The sequence below is a fragment of the Vipera berus genome (genome assembly GCF_964194415.1).
Source record: "Vipera berus genome assembly, chromosome: 4".
NCBI lineage: Eukaryota > Metazoa > Chordata > Lepidosauria > Squamata > Viperidae > Vipera > Vipera berus.
Window position 1 is genome coordinate 59052272 of NC_138206.1, and position 21292 is coordinate 59073563.

The window sequence follows — 21292 nt, forward strand, 5'->3', positions numbered from 1 at the left end:
TGAGTGGCCCTCTCTGAAACCTACATATTTTATCAGCCAAAATATTCTGTTATAACTCAGTCCAGGAGCTTTTACATAGGTAATTAGCATATAGTTTACTGATCACATTGAGAAGGCTAACGGAATGGTGACTGGCAGCTAAATCTCTGCCTCCTTTATTGTAGATCACCAAAATTAGGTCTCAAACATCAGGAACTCTAGCATGATTATTACGTGTAAGTGAATAAGAAATTCAGAATGGGCATCCACCAATTTAAGTTGTTTCAAATAGCCTCTGCTGAAGTAAAATCAAGCTGGAGCTTGTTTGGTTTCAACTGTGCAATCGCTTGTGTAATTTTAGAGCCGGAGGAAGAGGAGGCTAGGAGGGGAACAGATGAACTTCATAGCCTAATTCCCTATTTGGTGGGGTAATTCTTCCTGGAAGAAAGAATGAAATGATCTTCCCAAACTGAAGTGGGATTGAAAGATGAAATTTGTATATTAGTGGGTGCAGATTGAAGAGTTACGCGTTTCCAAAACAGAACTGAATTCTTAGAATAAGTGGCAGAAATTAGTTGATTCCAAGACTGTATGAGAGCTTGCCTCTTCTTTGCCTGCAATAACTATTCAGATTTCCTCTTGAAGAGGAGCAGGTCCTGGGTTGAGTAGGAGAAAGGATCCTTTTTTAATATTCTTTTAAAGCAGGAAATTAGTTGTTTCTTGGCTGTGTGGCCAACATTATCAAGCCAAGGTTGGTTTAAAAAAACGCTGATTTCTGTTATCACTAGTTGGACTAGTAGAGTTGGCTGAAGAAGCTGAACTAGATGAATATAAAATGGCAAAGTTTGATGGGGGACCTATCATCTAGAATAGGGGTCCCCAATTTGTGGACTACTGGGCCGTGGCCTATTTGTAAACCAGGCCGTGTGAGTGGTGGGCAGGCGTGCCCATGAGCAGCCCGTCGCGCAAGTGGAGTGTGCTGGTGCTTGCAGCCCCCTTACACTCGCAGCATGCACTGCAATCGCAGCCCTGTCACACAAGTGGTGTGCACCAGTGCTCGCAAGCCCCTCAGGCAAATGGCATGCGCCAGTAGTCGCAGCCCCCTCATGCAAGCTGCATGGTTGGCGCTCACAGTCCCCCTCGCACAAAACTATCTCTCTTCTCCCCTCTCCCCTCCCCCGCCCGCACCATACCGCCAACCTGGAAAGGTTGGAGAACACTGATCTAGGATAGTTCTATGTAGCTGAAGTGCCTCACTGAGAGACTGTCAAGCCCTGCCGGCTTGTCACCCGTCGGGAACACCTTTTGAGTTATTTTGTCCTTCATCTGACTTGTCCATGATGTTTATATTTGTTCTGGGAAATCTTCAGATGGAATATGGTGTATATCCAAAACGGGAACCCCAAAATGTTGGTACAGTGATCACTCTTGGGATGATCCAATATGGAATTGGAGAACTGAGAGACAGATTTCTTGATATGGCAATGTAGTCAATCAGATAAAGCTTTGTGCCAAATCAATGAGAGAACTCTGCCAGATAATCTGTAACAATGATGACATTCATAATTTACAAATCCAACTTGTAAAATGCTGTAAGCTCTTGTAAGCCCCTGAAATCTCCAATATGGTCTTTAGACTTTCTAATTAGGAGCGGCATTGGATGACCATAAGGAAGCTATCAAAGTTTGAACTTTATGCTGCCAAGGTTGAAATTGCCCACAGTTGAGTCAGAACAGTAAAGGATTACAAACACCAGAAAATGCAGAGATCCAAAAACCTTACATGTCAAAAACCATATTCAGGAGGTTGCCTTTATCTCCAACCCGTTGCAGACGCAGATGAAAGTCGGCTTCAGTTCATTTTCAGCTGAATGTCATTAAAACTTTGTTACTTGCAGGGAACGTTCAGTTTTCAGTTTCATAGAGCACACTATGTCCAATATTTGAGGGAATTCATCAAAGTTGTGCAGCAGTGTCATCTGATTTCTTTCCAAGGAACCTATGCCCCCTGGAAATTTACCACTTCCATGGGAGCTTCAAAAGTAAAATAAAACACTCATATATATATAGTATATAAGAAAAAAGAGAACTGCTTAAATCTGATATTCACTTAGTGGAGCATGTAACCTTTTCAGCCCCAAAGATGACACACCAGCATCAATCAATATATTAAATTGTCTTTCATCCGTCCCATGATCTTAGTATAAAGTCTTCTGTGGAAAGAAGTTAAAGCAATTCACCCGCCTGAAGATTGCTGCAAAGGGAAGACTGTAATGTTTCTTTATTCAATTTCTATGGCCTCCCAACTCAACTAAGTGACTCTGGGTGGCTTACACTTCTAAAGGTTCCTAAATATCAACACAGAACGTTGGATGCTCTGGTTATGGAGTGGAAAGTCTTCACAGTCATTGGCCTTTTCAGAAAGACAACTTTTCCAAAAGCCAGCAGCAGCAGCAACAATTAGAGACTGGCAGAGAATTGGGGATATATATGGTGGGCCATATTGAAGCTCCTGAAAAGTATGAAGCTTTTGCACATTTATTTTTTAATTGGATCAAAACACATTTCCACTTTTAAAGACCCCAGCTTGCTTTTCTATAGATATCATGCTGACTATAATTGTCAGGGCCCACCAGTTTAGCTAGCTTTTGTCTGATGCTTCTTGTGTCCAGCATGACATGATGTGGATAGTATGAAATACGAGAATATTAGAAGAGAGTGTTGAAATGGATTGTGTCTAATAGATGCAAGAAAGTGGACACAGCCGCTTGACAATGGAGGCAGTAGAATTGCAGAAGAAAAGAAGGAAGGAAGAACTGCAAGTGTGAAAAACCGTAGCATTTGCCACAGCAAATCCAAAGCGGTGCAGCCATTTCCCAGTGGGCAGGGAAAAAAAAGTTGAAGTGCAGGGTCAAGGAGGGAAAGTGATCCAGTTGAGCCAGCCTGGAAGCGGGGATGGGGGTTGCCCTTTGGAATATGGAAATGATCTGACCACGTGAAGTTGTGAGTCCATCAGCTGGGAATGGGGGCGTTGAAGCCATGAGCTTCAATGAGAGGAAGTGGTTAGAATATGCTGGAGTGTTGATGTTACTCAGAAGTAGAAGGAAATGTGGAAGAGCTGGTGGGTGGATATAACCCACAAGGGAGAAGCAGGGAGTGGTAGGTGGACCTCCCACCAGAGTAACAGAACAGAAGCAGGGGAGTTAACCACGGTCCCAGGGAAAACCTAGGGCAAGAAGGTTCAAGGAACACTGGGGGATCAAATACTGTAGCTGGAGGTGATTTGTTTCTTCTTGTCTTAATTGCTATAGAGGGAAATACAATGGGCCAGTAAACTGATGTAGATTCCTACCGGGGAAACCCTCCTTATAGGTTGGATTGCTGGCAGCCACAACAGCTTCAGGCTGTTGCTGGCTAAAGGGAAGCTTATATAGACAAGAAGTCCTCTATACATCAGGGCTGAGAAGATATGAACAGTTGTGCCATTGCTATGGCGTCTATGGATATGGATATGCTGTGGACATGGAGTCCAGTGTGGTCTAGATTTTAGGGCCTCCCTGGCTGTCCCAGGTTCTTTCAACCCCACTCGTGCAGACAGTCCTATGTTAAACTTAGCACTTCTTCAAGGCAAATGGTACATGGTTTTAAACTGGAGAACATTATTATGAACCTTTTGCTTGGTCAGATCACTTCCCGGTCAGTCGGTATTCATCCTGCAATCACTCTTGCGTCCTTCCTACCAACCACACAGGAAATACACCTGGACTAGTTCAGATAAATCTAGCATTTTACTTTTTTACTTCTTACTGTAACTATTTTTTTTTATTAAAGAGTTTTACAATATTTTACAATATATCCCCAAATCCCTCCCACCCCAACCCCCCCACTTCCCCCCCCCACTTCCCAGAGCTAAATACAGGATTATAGTTACAACAATCATATTCTAAATAAAAATTTACACAATATACAATCAACCAAATTCGTACTGCGCTTTAACTCTCTCTTAGCATAACTACTAACAATAACAATATCTCACTAAATTCTACTCATAAGCTAAATGGAACTTTTTGGTCCCATATTTGTTTTCAATATAATTTATCCAACTCCTCCAAACTGAAATATATCTCTCCTGTGAGTGATCCTTTAAATAAGCAGAAATCTTGGACATTTCTTGCAGAAATGTAACTATTTTTTTTAATAAAGTTCTCTCTATATCCAAAGATGAAAGCAAACTGGGACTGAGGTAAACTTTCCATTGATGAGTTAGATTCTGAAATTGCTCCCCATGTTGAACATTTAAGATCTGAAGTAAAGCATACGTTACGTATGATCTTTTTAGCTCTCTGATCAGTGGTATCCATAGGCCTTGTTTTCAGTAGTCTGAATAAAGTTGATAGGGCCCGCAACTTGGGTGTCCTCCTGGATTCACGGCTCAGTTTGGAAGATCATATAGAAGCCGTGGCCAGGGGGGCTTTTGCCCAGGTTCACCTGGTGCGCCAGTTACGGCCCTATCTGGACCGAGATGCCCTATGCACAGTCACCCATGCGCTCGTGACCTCCCGGCTAGACTACTGCAATGCTCTCTACATGGGGCTGCCCCTGAGGACCACTCGGAGGCTTCAGCTGGTGCAGAATGCAGCCGCGCGAGTTGTGATTGGAGTCTCCCGATACTCCCATGTAACACCTCTTCTCCGCGAGCTGCATTGGCTTCCAGTTGCCCTCCGGGTGAGATTCAAGGTGCTGGTGATGACCTATAAAGCCCTAAATGGCATGGGCCCGGATTATCTAAGGGAGCACCTGCTACCAGCGTCAATTTCCCATCGTCCTGTGCGCTCCCACAGGGAGGGCCTCCTCAGGGTACCGCCGGTCAAGGATTGCCGACGGGCGATCCACAGGGGGAGGGCGTTCTCTGTGGGCGCGCCTGCCCTATGGAATCAACTGCCAACGGAACTCCGGACTGCCCCCGACCTTCGTTCATTTCGCCGGGACCTAAAAACCTGGCTCTTTGAGCTATCTGGTCTGGACTGAGGGGTTTAATGTTTTTAAATTGTGATTTAATTTTTGTGGCTAGACTTAATTTAATTCATTTTAATTTTATATTGGATTGTTTTTAAATTTTGCCTTGCAAACCGCCCTGAGTCCTTTGGGAATAGGGCGGTATATAAACCAAATAAATAATAAATAAATAAAGTAGTACTGTGAATGGCATGTTGCAAACTTTGCCCCTTCAGCAAACTGTGTGTGATGTCAAAACACATGTTGAAAAGGAACAGGGCCTGTAACTCATTGCCAAATAATTACTTTTATCAGTCTTGCCTCCTTGCTTCCTATGGGGTACTGCTTCTGACTTAATCTTTTCCTAAATTTCAGTCTGCTATCTGCATGGACATCTAAACAGGCAACCATCTTCACTTTTGCAAGTTCTCTCATGCAAATTGAAAAAAAATGGAAAGCTGCATGATTGGCTATGGCTACTCACCCTAAACATAATTTTGTAAAAATGTAAGTATGCATACTTACCAGTATATGTTGTTTGACGAGAACGTTTATATCTTCTCCAGCTTATGCATGCAATAAAAATTATAATTATGAAAACAGCAACAGGAATGCTGAAGGCTGTAGCTCTTTCATGATGTTTGTTATAAATTATAGGACTGTTTGTTGAATTCTTTAAATCATCTGAATAAGAACAATAATAAGGAAGATAGGAAGAAAAAAAATATCTTCGAACATTATTGGTTTACAGTTACTACACACTAGACAACTTTTAAAAGTAGCAACATTAAATTAAGAATCATTCAAGAGTTTTCTATCCATATCTAAACTAGTAAATCATATACCCAAGCAGAATTCTTGCTTCCCCGACATGGGACCAGATCAGAAACTGTTTTGGAAAATTCCAAATAGCAAATTTTAAAATAATTCACCCAATAACAGGCTAATAAATCCCGAGTATCCAACATTGCTAACAGTATTTTTTTTTATGCCTGCTGAGCATATCATTATGAAATAATGCACTTTAAAAAAAAAAATTTAAAGGGGCATTACCCCATTGCAAAGGAAAGCACCAGCCCTCTAAGTCTCACATAACCTCAGGGACATTTTTGAACATAAAAGTGATGGTAGTAGCTACACCCTTGTGTGTCCATCTGTCTATCATCTTTAGCATTCAGAGGGAAAGGCAAGGAGTAACTTCACCAATTTACCTGCTAGTACCTTTTGTGTGTGTGTGACTGGCCACGCAGTTCATGGCAGTTATTTTCTGAAAGTACTCATGACATGTTCTTAAATCCCAGGTTTTTTTATTAGCCCAGTAAATTTGGGCATCCCACCCTACATGTTGTAAAGCACCTCTTCAAAGCCAGTATATAAATACCTGAATCATATGATGCAAGTACACTATTATTAGGAAGATAGCAATTATTAAAAACCTTACCTGCCTGCTTATTCTATTTTGCTTAAAGCTGATGATGGCGCTTAATAATTGATTGTTCCTTTCCCACATCATCTGTTCTCTCTCCAATCCTAACCTTTTACTGAAATTTCTATGTCAGAGCATTGGAAAACAGATGGGGGGTGTTACTGCTGTTGCTGCTGGTTGGGCAGAATATATCCAGAAACCATCTTTCCCCAAGTAAAAGAGAAAAGAGAAACTGAAGTGCTTGAAATACTGAATAATCAGATGGCAGTAGAAAAAGTGATGAAGATATGATGGGAAAAGGAGGGATAAAAGAATCCGGATGCTTCCAGATGGAGAAGTCCTGGTTCTACCGTTCGAAAGAATCAAGTCTTGTTGAGAAAACATAATAGTTAAAAGATAGAGGACGGTATCCTTGGGATGCTTCAAGCAATTCCATTACTTGAAAAAAAATCTCAACCTGGAAATCCCCTATATTGCAAGAGGATCACAAGGACAAGACAGGCAGTGTCCTACTTTTAGGAAGCAAACAAGTAAGGAAGCTTTGGAGACTTGTGTTGGGGAGAGAAATGGAAGTATAGAATTGACCGTCATAGCCACGAGGGCAGCTCCAACGTAGAACTTAGATAATGCAAGAAGAAGGAGGATTGTTATTCATCCCAGCACAGCTGTTAAAGTATTCTGGCGAGTTTCATCTTCTGAATCAACTAAACCACCCAATTATGGAATATTAATTGAATTTTTATTCAATTTTTACTCTTTACAACCCAACCAAATATTGAGAAGAATTTAGGTCAGAGGGCTTGGGATTCTTATCTTTCAGCAGGATAACTTTCCACAAGCTGAACAGAATAGAATAAAATTTGGTATCAGGAGGAGAAGCTGGTAAAAGAACAATTATGTTAAAAATAGGCTGGATCAGGACAGGCTATGGAGAATGTTCCAGAAAAATGCATCCCTAAGAAAGAGATGCTGGGAAAGGTTGAGGGCAAGAGAAGAAGGGGACGACAGAGAATGAGGTGGCTGGATGGAGTCACTGAAGCAGTAGGTGTGAGCCTAAATGGACTCCAGAAGATGGTAGAGGACAGGAAGGTCTGGAGGAACGTTGTCCATGGCGTCGCGATGGGTCGGACATGACTTCGCAACTAACAACAACAAGAAGAAAGAGACAACTGGACAGCAATTTGGAATGTAGCCTTTCCGCTACTCTGAGCTCTCTTCCATCTTCCAAGTCTCATAGCCTTTATTAAGTGGTTTGAAAGAGTTTCAGAAGCCAGATTTGGCATGTTTTCCTGTTTTGCTTAATATATTGACACATCAATTCTTCCTTACAAATATCAACGGACAATAACTAAGACATAAACTGTGAGGAACAACTTACATGTAGTAGTAATATTTTGATGCAGTTGCTTATGCTCAATTATACATCCTAACTTTATATCAGAAGCCACTTTCATCTTCAATGTACTGAATACACTGAAAGACCCATCAAACTCTTTGGTGAATTGCACAGTTACGTTCGTGGTGCTGTTGTCCATTTCATTTACCCAATAAAGCCTTTGTTCTGGATAGCCATGGCTTGAATTGCACATAAACATCATTTCTTCTCCGAGCTGCACAGGGCCTGTTATTACTGGTTTGCTATAACTGGCTGGAAAAAAGAGAATTTTAATTTTATAGCCAGGCTTCCCCACAACTTTATCTGCCACTTTTGGGAAAGGTATAACACTGGAGAGAAATTGTTTTAGAATTGGATAATATAACAATTTATATCCTCCTTCATCAGATTATACTACCAAAATTTTGGTGGGAACAAGGTGTTCTCTGGAACCTTACAGGAAGGTCTTCCAGATTAACCCCTTTAATTCCCTGTGGTCAAATTTACCAAACAGCACACAATTGGGTTTGATATCTCACATCCATTTCCAAGGCATAATCCATAATGGCACATCTAGCATAAATATACAATATAGAGTACAAAATTAAGAGACCCACCCACTTTCTTTCAGCACCCACTCTGTCCTTTTTTCCCCTTGGTGAGTTTGGAGTAAAAAAGAATTAAGTATGTGAGGCACAAGAATTTTGTATAAATTATAGTAAAAGGCAGTAGGCATTATATAATTTATAAAATGGATATTTGAGATTGCCTTTCCAGCATCATTGTTGTTCATGTTATCTTCAAACCATCCAATTGCAGACAACTTTAAATTATTCAGCAAGGGATATACTCATGAAGAAAACTTTTACTAAGACTGAATAATCTGCTATACATATTGATAGCTGCAGGATACCTTCTAAGCACAAGCATAAGGACAAGTGTTTGCAATCCATGCAGTCACCAAGAGGGAGAAAATGATGTGGTGAGGAAGTGAATTGTCTTCAATGTCTACCATCCAGTCTCAATTAGCATTTAAGAGTTTTGAACATATTTCCTTCACATTATTGACAAATACAAAAGTTTTGCAAAACAGCTGTAGAAGTTGAAAAGGAGACAGGCACTTCACCTCCACACAATGGTGCTCTTTTTCATACTAAAGCACTGTTTAATGTTATAAGGTAAAGGTAAAGGTTCCCCCGCACATGTGTGCTAGTCGTTTCTGACTCTAGGGGCAGGTGTTCATCTCTATTTCAAAGCCGAAGAGCCAGCATTTGTCCGAGAACATCTCCGTGGTCATGTGGCTGGCATGACTAGATGCCAAAGGCGCACAGAACGCTGTTACCTTCCCACCGTAGTGGTCCCTATTTTTCTACTTGCATTTTTACGTGCTTTCGAACTGCTAGGTTGGCAGAAGCTGGGACGAGTAACAGGCGCTCACTCTGTTATGCGGCACTCGGGATTCGACCCGCCAAACTGCCGACCATCTGATCGACAGGCTCAGCGTCCTAACCCACTGAGCCACCGCTATTAAAATAATTTATGCTTTTGCTGAATAAACGATTATATATTTACATGTTCATCAGTTGTTTCAGTACATACTTTATCTCCATTCTTTAGTCGTACAGGGATTAACTTAATTATCTTTGTTTTATTAATTTATTAATACATTTATTAATTAATTGAAATTTAATTAATGTATTAATTTATTTAGGCAGTTTTGTACTTTCATTTTCTGCTTGCTCATAGTCTTTTCAACACCAGAGTTGATGAAGGAAAGACAGAAAAATAACTCTTCAATGCGCTTGTAGAAAAACCAGCACCTTATTCACTCTTTTTTAAATGAGGGCAATTTGGAAATAAACTTCCGTTTGATTATCAATGACACACACTTGCAGATACAAAACTTTCATTATACACATTAGAAAACTACAACATTACATTACTTTTTGACATAATCGCCATTCAAATTGAGGCACTTGTCATAACGTTTTACAAGGTTTGAAATTCCTTAGTAGTAGACACTCGACGCCAAATTTGGATTGGGGGGGGGCTGATCAAAAACATCCCAACAGAACTGCTTCAAAGGTTCTTGGGTGTGTCTAGCAGTTTGTGGGAAAGCATTATTGTGAACCAACACCACACAGGAAGTGGTGCCAACCATAACAAGCGTTGGGGCATGCTGACTTCCAGTGTGGTGTTGGTTCATGATAATGCTCGCCCGTACACCGCTAGACACACGAGAAATTTCCCACTGTTTACCCAATTCTTTTTATGGACTGGCAAGCTGAGAAAAAATTATCTTTGAGGACAAATTTCAACCCAATCTTTATCATAATAACTTATCTGGCCATCAAACAACAATTCATAAGTATTTGCTCAGAAGAAAAAGGCCTTACCTGCCACTTTGAGCGATATGGATTCATTGTGAATGCGCTTAAACTTTCCACTTATATTTTTCTGTATTACACAATCATAGATAAATTCATCTTCTATCCTGATTTTTGACAGCTGCAAAGAAGCACTGCCTTGTTTTGGCTCATTTAACAGAGTCCGTTGTTTGAATTCTTCACACTGGTGCTCTTCCATATTTTCATTAGGAAAATAGCCAGCTACAAAGCATGAAAACCTGTCTTTTATTTGCCACAATATTCGAATCCTATTGTAGTTTAATGATTCTTCTTCTGGATAAGAGCACTGCAATTCAACACTGCTTCCTATTATGCCAATCACTTCTGTTTCAGCTATAAAGAGAAAGAAGATTCAAAAAATGCATTGCATCATATAATCTACTTTCCATCTTCCCAAAATTAAAATTGAAGTCACTATTCCAGATTCAGCTTTGTGTTTGATTCTCTTCACTCCTGAAATTTCTATTTATTCTTCAGAAGCACACGGGTCTGCCCTTGAAGAACATTTAAAAGCTTCAACTCTATTCAACACATGTAAGGCCACTGTTACATGAGCTGCATTGACTGCTGGTATTCTTCATGCTTGGGATTGGGTTACCTAGCCCAAACCCTGGGCTGCAGCCCACTACCAGGCAGTGGCCTATTCAGAACTGGGCCAGGCCTGCATACGAGTGACAGGCCTGCCTGCATACGTGCACACATGCAGCTCAACTTGTGCAAGAGGCGGGGCGGAGCACAGGTACATGTGTGTGCAGCTGAACTTGCAGTTGACCTGTGTGTGCACGCCAGCCCGCCACTCATATGAGTTGAGCTGCATGTGCACCAGCCTGCTGCTTGTGAAGCCTAGTTCCCTCTTCCCCCCCAGCCGGGTTGCAAAGATTGGGGACCGCTGATCTAGGGGACCGTCTCTCAGTTGTTTCCACTCATACAATTTGGTTTGGCAGGTTGGGCATGTTACGGATCCAATGATCCAAGCAATATTGGCTGGCGGGGATTAAAAAAAGTGCCTTCTCTTGCCCTTTTGTCCTGCTCCTGCCCTTCTGAGATTAGAATGATGCCTACCCTATTGGCCTTTCATAAGCCCCGATGATCCAGCTGCATGCCCAGGGTCCTGAGTATGAGGCCACAAGTGTGTTAACGGCCACCATTACTTGGCTATATTAACAACTGTGGCAACAGTTTTACTTGATGACCATATATACTGTATTTTCTGGCGTATAAGACTACTTTTTAACCCATGAAAATCTTCTCAAAAGTCAGGGGTCGTCTTATACGCCGGGTGCTGAAAATTTAGAGACAGGGCTGGCTGGAAAACCTGGAGCGGATCTCCCATTTAGTCTGCGCAGGGAAAGCGGGACCAATTGGAGAAGAAGCTGCAGTCTGTGATTTTTTACAGGGTTTATAGGGTTTCCTGCCTTAGCAGGGGGTTGGACTAGATGACCTCCAAGGTCCCCTCCAACCTATTATTATTATTATTATTATTATTATTATTATTATTATTATTATTATTATTATTATTATTATTATTATTATATTATTATTGTTTAATCCACTTGCACTGTTTTATGTTTACATGTTTGATGACAAACAGCCTTATGTTTATAAGTGACAGTTTTCCTACTAAGCACCTGCATGTCATAAGCATTTGAATTAAAATTACCATATTAAAATCAAATCTGATGTTTTTTAATTTTTATTTAGTGTGCGTTGGAAGAGGGGTAGTCTTATACGGCGAGTATAGCCCAAACCCTATAATTTAACAGGAAATGTAGGGGGTCGTCTTATACGCCCAGTCGTCTTATACGCCGGAAAATACGGGGTATTTATTTTGTATTGTTTTCATTTTTTTAGGTTTTTATGATGTCCATGACCTAGTCCTAGAGTCATTTTGTTGAGGTGGGCGGCTATAGAAATTAAATAAATAAAACAAATTAAAATAAAGGTCACTGGCTCCTGTATTTAAATTTGCATTTATTTCATTTGTTCTGCATAATTATATAGAGAGCTGTTATGCAGCTGATTATAAGGAATGGATGTGACAATGCATTTTGTGTGCATTCTGTTCAGTGGTTACAGTTCATGCTGAAAAACCTATTATTTAATTGATTTGCTTACATGGCCATCTGTCTTGCAGCAGTGAATTTGGGCAGTTAATAGTTTAAAATATCAGCACAAAACATACACATAATGAAAACAATACAAGCACATTTGGGCAAATGAGGAAAACATAATGGCAAATTTAAAGGAAGAATGGACTTGAATTCTTAACAAGAAACAATTAAGCTGAGCAGGTATCCTTTTTTCAGTAGAGATTTCAGTCTGTTGATTATCTGCTTAATATGTGTATTGGGGTTCAGATTATTTAAAGAAAAAAACCCCTGAGAATATCAGTATTTTGTTGAAAAATATTTAACAGCAAGGGAAAGTTAATTTAATAGTTCAATTGCATTTAGAATAATGCAGGCAACCAGATTAAAAATTCCTTGCCTTTGTATAATTTGCCCTGAAGTCAAAATAGCTGTATCATTTCCATTAACACAGTGTTTAAAAACTTGCTTTATAGTTGAATAAACCTAACATTGTAATAACTTACCAGATCTCCAAACACAAAGAAACAAGGCCAAGAGTCCAAAGCTAAAATAAAATAAAAAAACATAAATTTCAAAAAATTAGAATGCGTAATTTTAAAAATTCCACAACCTATTGAGGAAAATGTATAATAAGATTTAGCATAAGCCATATAATAAATAGTAGGACTAAGATGTGAACCAATTGAGCTCATTATTTTCACTATTTTATCATCTTTTCTCTGTTTATTAATCATAAATGTATGCTGTCATAATAAAACATGATCTTGGCAGCTTCTATACATACATATATAAACAGCCCATTCAAAAATAAAAACAGAACACTATAAGAAGAAAAACTGTAATATCAAACCAGAAAAAGGCTGATACAGCATTTGTGCTTCATAAAAAGGTAAAGGTTCCCCTGCACATGCGTACTAGTCGTTTCCAACTCTAGGGGCCGGTGCTCATCTTCATTGCAAAGCCAAAGAGCCAGCACTTGTCCGAGGACGTCTCCGTGGTCATGTGGCCGGCATGACAAGACGCCAAAGGCGCATGGAACACTGTTACCTTCCCGCCGTAGTGGTCCCTATTTTTCTACTTGCATTTTTACGTGCTTTCGAACTGCTAGGTTGGCAGAAGCTGGGATGAGTAACAGGCGCTCACTCTGTTACGCAGCACTCGGGATTCAACCCGCCAAACTGCCGACCATCTGATCGACAAGCTCAGCATCCTAACCCACTTAGCCACCGCGTCCCTTCATACATTACCACAAATTGCCTTTGTGTGAGAAAAGAAAAACATAAGTTAATATACACAGTATTGTGTATGACATTCTTCTGAGTCCACTTTCCAATTTTTATTTTAATATTTTGCCATTTCCATATAGAGGTATACTTGGAGGATCATTTTTGTCAAATTTTAATTCAAATCCCAGGATTAAACATTGCTTGGACTCAGTGGATTAAATGAATGTAACCGCTGCACCACGTGGGCTGTGTGGCTAACCACATGTCATATCAAATCAAAACACCTCACACCAAATCAAAGCACATTACATAAACAAAAACGACACGATTTGGATACATCAGCGTTTCATCTCACAAGAAAAAAAAAAGGATAACACCTTTCAGGGTTGAGTATTAAAATACCAACCTATCAACAAATCCCTTCACTTTAGGAATGGCTATTTAGAACGCACTTTTTCTTCATTATTAGCAATCACCTGTAGTCTGGTCTATCCATATGTTCAGAATTCGGTCCCATAAAGGCTTCTTCTGGCAACTAAGAGTAACTTAATCCACCGTTCAGAATTTTTGATACAAATCCTCTTCTTTGGGGTTGCCGCTTCCCTCCTGACCGTTTGTGATGCCCCGAATTTACTTCGACTTTCTCAGCAGAGATACAAGAAATATACAACATGCTATCAGGAGCAGGTAAAAAAAAAAGGGACCCGGATTCCTCCTGCACATTCGGCCGATCGGCAGTTCTTTGGTTTGCTAAGCCTTCTAAGCTCAGCAAATACTCATCTCTACTTGTTGGTTTTACTTAAGCACACTTTAAAACCGAGTTTGATACCTGACCGCCCCGCTGCTGCTGCTGCTGCTACTACTGTCTGCCTGAGACACACCTTCCTTCTCTACTCACCATTCCAGGGGGCCTCCCATGACCGGGCCGCGTCTGCGAAAGCTGGGCGAAGGGAGGGCGGGGGCTCCTCAGCCACTAGCCAGCGACTCCCACGCAGCCCCCGCCAGCCCCGGAGGAGCGCAGACCCCAAACAGCTGCCCGCATTCTCGCCAGTCTCGCCACCTCTGAAAAAACCTAAACCGCCCCGGAAGCAGCAGCTTCCTTTTGCCTGTCGCGGGAAGGGGCCTCGAAGCAGTTAAGGACTTCCCAATCCACGGCGAATCGTTAGTCTTCAGTCGAATTAGCATTCTCTTCCCTCTTTCCGGTTTCTGATGGCTGGGTGCAAACTGGAAGCTAAACTAAAACGCTTGGGTGTTATAAATTGGAAGGTCTGCGTGTAATAATAATAATAATAATAATAATAATAATAATAATAATAATAATAATAATAATAATAATAATAATAATAATAATAATAATAATAATAATAATAATAATAATAATAATAATAATAATAATAATAATAATAATAAAAAAAATAGTTGCCAATGGAGCTGGGTGCAAACTGGATGCAAACTGGAAGCTAAACTAAAACGCTTGGGTGTTATAAATTGGAAGGTCTGTGTGTAATAATAATAATAATAATAATAATAATAATAATAATAATAATAATAATAATAATAATAAATAGTTGCCAATGGAGCTGAGGACTGCCCCCGACCTCCGTTCATTCCGCCGGGGCCTGAAGACCTGGCTCTTCGAGCTCTCTGGCCCAGGCTGAGGATTCATCTTATTTTAACTGGGGTTTTACTTAGGCAGGGACACATATAATTTTTTTAAAAATTTGTTTTTAACTTTTGCATTTTGGCTTTTTAATCACCCTGTAAACCGCCCTGAGTCCTTCGGAAAAGGGCGGTATATAAATGTAATAAAATAATAATAATAATAATAATAATAATAATAATAATAATAATAATAATAATAATAATAATAATAATAATAATAATAATAATAATTTATTTTATTTATTTTTATTTTAATTCCATTTATATCCCGCCCTTCTCCAAAGACTCAGGGCGGCTTACAAGCTTAGCAGTAGCCTTCATTCTATGTATATGCCTGCTTATTAGGGCTTTCGGGGGGCCCCAAGCGGCATTAATTACAAAGTCAGCTTATTGCCCCCAACAATTATAATATAATAAACCTTTATTGTCAAAGTACAACATGTGTACATTGATATTAGCTGAGCCTCCCCCCCCCCGTGCTCTCTCCCCCCAACACACAGTGACAACAAACCCTCCATCCTACCACACCATGTGAACCAACAACACCACACACCGGCCTCCCAAGTAATGGGAGGGGGAATAAAGGTCACTGTATTTTATACCGTGTAGTGTATTTTTTATCTTTTGACTGGATCAAGTGGACTGAGACTCAGAGATGTGACTGTCTTGAGAATTTCTCTCAAGAAGCTTCAAGCTGGCATTTTTTTTATCTCTCCCCCCCAATTTCCAGAACACAGAGAACAAAATAATTAGCATTTGTTTACCAGCAATACTTGTTTGCATAGTTTTATGGAAAGAGATGCATTTTAACACATCTCCCTTTCCCCTGCTTAATTTAGATTGCAAGATGATTCATTACATTTTAACTGCGCACCAGATTGTGACTTGCTAATTTGAATTCTAGTCATAGATAGTATAGCGTCTCTGTAAAACTGCACATATATCTAATAATTTTTCACTTAATGGTAGATAAGCTGAGAGGATGGAAACGTATGTGCTGTTTATGTGATAAAAGTACTGCTTTGTGACCAGGATACTTGGTCTGTAAGATACTAATAGAAATCAAGGTCTTCCTAAATAAAAAATTGCCACAAATCCTCCTTTAGTTTTGTTAAATTTCCTTCTTCAGTTTAACAAATCATAGGAATACAAAAGTCTTATTTTCTAAATAATCTAGAATAGTGATTAGAAAAGATTTCGTTAGAAACATGATATGTGTACAGATGGGCGCAGGTGCCCTCTGCTCATGCAAATGGAGCTGCATGCGTGTGCAGAACCATCCCCTCCCTCCTGCCCCCCCCCCTGCAGATCTGCCAAGCAGAAAAGCTTGGGGAACGCTGCCATAGGAGATCCATACACAATGTTTTATTGTGGCAAATATAGTACCTTCCTCAATAACAGGCTAATTGTGTGGGTTACCTCTACACTCCCAGGCCTTGCAAGTTGATATAGCCACATAATAAAGACATCTTTAAATACTCAGTCTTAAAACAATGAAACATTACCAACATTGTTCTCTTCACATGTATTGCATTATAGTTCTCATAGTAACAGCTGGTGACAGGTGTAGCCTACTCACCTGAAGGGTGGCACATTGGTGCCCTTCATTTCTAGGATATATGCATTTTCTCAACTAAGATCATTAATGCATATATGTTGTTCATTGCAAAGATCTCAGGAGCATTTACTCATACCCATTCTTAACTGTCCAAGTAGGCATAGAATACAAATCATAAAAAGAAATATGCTACAAATAATAGAATATTTAATTTCAACTTTTGACTAAAAACAATGGTTTAAATCAAATTCCTTCAGTTGTAAAAAAGATTACTTATTGTTTAAAGCAGGGGTCCTGTGGGCTGCAGCCTGGTAAGGTGGGCTGCTGGCCACTGGGCCATGGGACAGGCTGGCCAGTGTGTGCACGTGTGTGCGCACCCCCCCTCATGCTAGCGCTGCGGCGCACAAAAACAGGATGCCGCTCTGTGTGGTGCAAAAATGGGCTGCTGCTGGGCTGGGGCAAAAACAGAGTGCTGCAGGGCACAAAAATGGGCTGACACCGCACCTTAGGGTACAAAACCAGGATGCTGCGGGGCACAAAAATGGGCCGATGCCATGTCTTGGGGTGCAAAAATGGGATGCCGTGTCACGCAAAAACAGGCTGATGCCGTGCCTCAGGGTGCAAAAATGGGATGCCGTGTCACGCAAAAACAGGCTAATGCCGTGCCTCAGGGTGCAAAAATGGGATGCCGCCATACCTCGGGGCACAAAAACTGGCACTACTGCACTGTGGGGCGCAGAAACAGAGCACTATGCAGTGTTCCGTTTTCGAGGTGGCATCCCATTTTCACACCCCAAGGTGTGGCATCCATTTTCTCATCCCCACAGTGTCCCATTTTCACATTCCACAGTGCGGCACTAGTGGCACAGCTTGGTAGTGGACCATGGCCCACAGGTTGGGGACCCCTGATCTAATTGATACCTGTGATATTTGATATTGATATTTCTGAAAGGAAATTTAGTGCTCTTTTGAAATAAAATGAAACCCTGTGAAAAGAGTAGTACGACTGACACACTACTTTTTTTAATCCCATTTATATCCCGCCCTTCTCCGAAGACTCAGGGCGGCTTACAATCTAAAGCACAAATCAATGTGCTTAGCAATAGCCTTCATTCTGTGTATATGCCTGCACATGTACTCTTAAAAACCACAATTCCCATCTTCAGAAATAGACTAATGGGCAGATCCTAGATGTGAGAAAGGTCTAAGGAGCATTAGGGACACAGTACTTTCTCCTCTTCTCTCACACATCATCCTACAATTCCTCTTCATCTATGATGTGTGGCTTGAACTAACTGGTGTGGAGAAATGGGCTGGATAGAGCTAGAAGGAATGATTCATAACAAGCTCTCTCCTCAACCAAGTGCTGCAAATGGTAATACAGGTACTGAGTAGTGGTGACTCACACCATATACATGTTGAATGTGGCATAGGCAAAACAGACCCTCTTCATCCAAGTTGAAACTGGTTGTGTAACGCCACTTATAGCAAAAGCAATGGAAAATCTATAAGATACTCATAGATGATAGGGGCAACAATACAAGATCTGGTTGTCTTTTGCAGTTTAAATCCAACTTGTGTAGCAAATGATTGGGATTTTTCTAAGTTTTCTAATGCAGGTCTGGCATTCTTTCAAAAGACTGCTATGCCTGTGTTTATAAGGAGCTTGGATAAGACCTGGTAAAAATCTATGGAAAGTACAAATTAGCCACTATGTATAGGCAGATGCTTCTGCAAAAGCCAATTGTTTAGTTTTTTCTGCAGCAAAATTCAAAAGTCATAATGTGCAGTGCCCAGCAACCAATGGGAAGATAAATACCCACACTATTCTAAACAATAGACCCATCATGATCCATATTGTTGACTAAATGGCTTAGATCATGTCATACCAAAATTTCTGTGAGGAGAAGAGGAAAAGCATTCCTTTTAAAATAATAAAGCTAAAGACAAATTTAAGGTGTAGACTAGGGTTGAGCTGAAAGAGGTGTCACAAAGAAATGTATATAAAAAGATTACCGGGTATATTCATGCTATAGTTAGGAGGATATTCAGTAAGCATGAGTCCTCTTTCAAGAGAATTTAGAATAATATGACAAGATTTCACAAGCTTTATAGATAGTTATTTTCTATGGGAATCTACATAAAGAATTAAATTATCTTAAGACCAGAAAACATTTTACTACAAATACCGTAGTTATTTAGAAAAACCATCAAAATAATATATATATATATATATATATATATATAAACGTAAGTATTATCTTTTCATTGTTTATCATTGGTCATTTCCCTTTTTATTCTACTTATGAGACATTTGGAATCATGAATTATGATATTTCTTTTTTTTTTTTTATTGAAAAGTTTTAAAAATACAGTTTTCCTTTAAAAAACCCCCTTCCCCCTCCCTCCTCCCCTCCCTACCTCCCCCCTTCCCCCCCCTCCCCCCCTCCCTCCTCCCCCCCCACCTCCCCCCAACCCCCCTCCCCCCCCCGGACTTCCCAGAGCTAAATACAAGGTATATATATATAAAAAAGCAATCATAAACAACCATATACTAACAACTATAAATTCTAAAATCCATCACTCTCTAACTTATATAGGATCAAACAAAACTTAGCATTATTAAATATATATAGAAGACAAAATAAAAAAAGAAAAAAGAATGAATTATGATATTTCTATATGTTTATCAGGCTATTCTGTTTCTATCTTTTGCATTTTAAAATTTAAACCTACATTTACTAACTTAAATATATTCAGCATGAAATTATGCACTGTAACTTCCCAAAAAAGGAACACATAGTTTGTAATTATGTGGAATGAAAAACCATTTAAACTGAAATTTAAAATTAAAAAGCAAGCAATAAGATTGCCTATAAATGTTTTTAAACCATATTACGAATAGATTAGAGGAAGAAGAGCTTGATCAGTAGCTTGATGCGAATGAATCTGGAGATGAAATTATGTTCAGCATGAGCATAATGGTTATAGAAAAATACTGAAAATTATCTTCATACTGAACATAATTTCATTTACAAAGCAAGATACTCTTTAAAGGTCACACTGCAGTGGTTTCCTTTGCTTTGGATTCAAGGCAAAAGATTGGCTTATGAAAAGGCCCTAAAATAGTCTTTCAAAGGAACAAAAAACTCCCTAATCAATGTAGCTGGACGTTGAGAGAAAATTCTAGATCTGCAAATGTTCTCTGCCAAGAGAGATAAATCCATGTTCAGTGCTGAAGCAGAATATTTGCTAGAAATGAATTAGAAAACATTTATGTAACAACAACAAAAACAGTCAGGCAAGCAAGCACATACACAAAAAAAAATCTACATTTTTTTCAGTGGGCTGTTCAGCATTTCACTTACATTTTCATTTCAACCTAACATAAAGGATTATCCTGTTTTCTATTTGGGCCATTTTACCTTTGGAGATCTTACAAGGCCTCTTTGTGGAATACAGAATATAGTTCCACATTTAAAGATGCTGATGCCAAATCCATGACAAAATTATGTTTTGGATACCAAAATGATAGGTAGAATTTTTTCCCCCTTCTTCCATGTTCCCACTCAGTTTTGCATATGTTAAAAGTACAGAACTTCTCTGGCTAAAAAAAGGTGGCTTTCCAAATATTGTAAATGAAATTCTTTCTCCTTTCTCCTTTGTATTTTTTGAATAAAGTATAGGTACCGTGTTTCCCCGAAAGTAAGACCTACCCCAAAAATAAGCCCTAGTTTTGGGGAGAGAAATACAACTAAAATCAAACTAGGGCAGAGGTGAGAGGGTGGAGCTGCCCAAAGCACCCCGCACCCACTTACTTTGCAGCCAGACTCTCTGCCATCCCACTTCTTCTGCAGTGTTCCCAGGCCTGCATTTTGGAGTCAGAGGCCTTTCCGGAAGGCCACTGCAGCCGAGTACCGAGCTATGGATTCAATTTATTGCTTGGTTATCGGCTACAGAGGCCTTCTGGAAAGGCCTGACTGTGAAATGCAGGCCGGAGCTCCATTCTCAGCTGCAAAATGAAGCTGCTCCTTCGGCCACAGAAGACGTGGGCCAGCTGAGTGGGCTGTCGGTGCTGAAGGTGAATGGAAAACGCACCCCTCCCCTGAAAAGGACCCAGATTGTTGGGGGCAATTAAGCTGACTTTGTAATAATGCCGCTTGGGGGGGTGTATGAAAGCCCTAATAAGCAGGCATATACATAGAATGAAGGCTACTGCTAAGCTTGTAAGCCGCCCTGAGTCTTCGGAGAAGGGCAGGATATAAATGGAATTAAAATAAATAAATAAATAAAATAAATAAATAAAATAAGACCTGGTACCTCTTTTGGAGGCAAAAAAAAGGCCCGGTCTTATTTTGGGGAAAACATAGTAGTTTTCTTCTTACGATCACAATTGAGCCCAAAATTTCTGTTGCTAAGTGAGACATTTGTTAAGTGAGTTTTGCCCAATTTTATGACCTTTCTTGCCACAGATATTAATGAATCACTGCAATTGTTAAGTTAGTAACATGTTTGTTAAATGAATCTGGCTTCCCCCTTGACTTTGCTAGTCAGAAGATCACAAAAGGTGATCA

The 21292-nt window shown here is 39.9% G+C and overlaps 2 protein-coding genes across 2 annotated transcripts in view; both read right to left on the reverse strand.

Annotated features, from left to right (window-relative positions):
* Nucleotides 1-123: 123 nt before the first annotated feature.
* ICOSLG (inducible T cell costimulator ligand) lies at nucleotides 124-14652 on the reverse strand. The gene is made up of 6 exons (XM_081326450.1): nucleotides 14397-14652; nucleotides 12776-12816; nucleotides 10171-10515; nucleotides 7778-8047; nucleotides 5499-5657; nucleotides 124-2012 (listed from the first exon to the last, which is right to left on the reverse strand). Exons 1-6 carry the CDS (start codon nucleotides 14414-14416, stop codon nucleotides 1978-1980), a joined length of 870 nt encoding a protein of 289 aa, XP_081182576.1. The 5' UTR covers nucleotides 14417-14652; the 3' UTR covers nucleotides 124-1977.
* A 5173-nt stretch (nucleotides 14653-19825) lies between these two features.
* The window catches only part of DNMT3L (DNA methyltransferase 3 like), a gene marked incomplete at both ends in the record, with an annotated part of 50752 nt that continues 49285 nt past the window's right edge, over nucleotides 19826-21292 (reverse strand). The window contains one exon of the mRNA XM_081326366.1: nucleotides 19826-19970. Within this exon, the coding sequence (XP_081182492.1) occupies nucleotides 19826-19970 (145 nt within the window). The remainder of the gene's footprint in view (nucleotides 19971-21292) is intronic.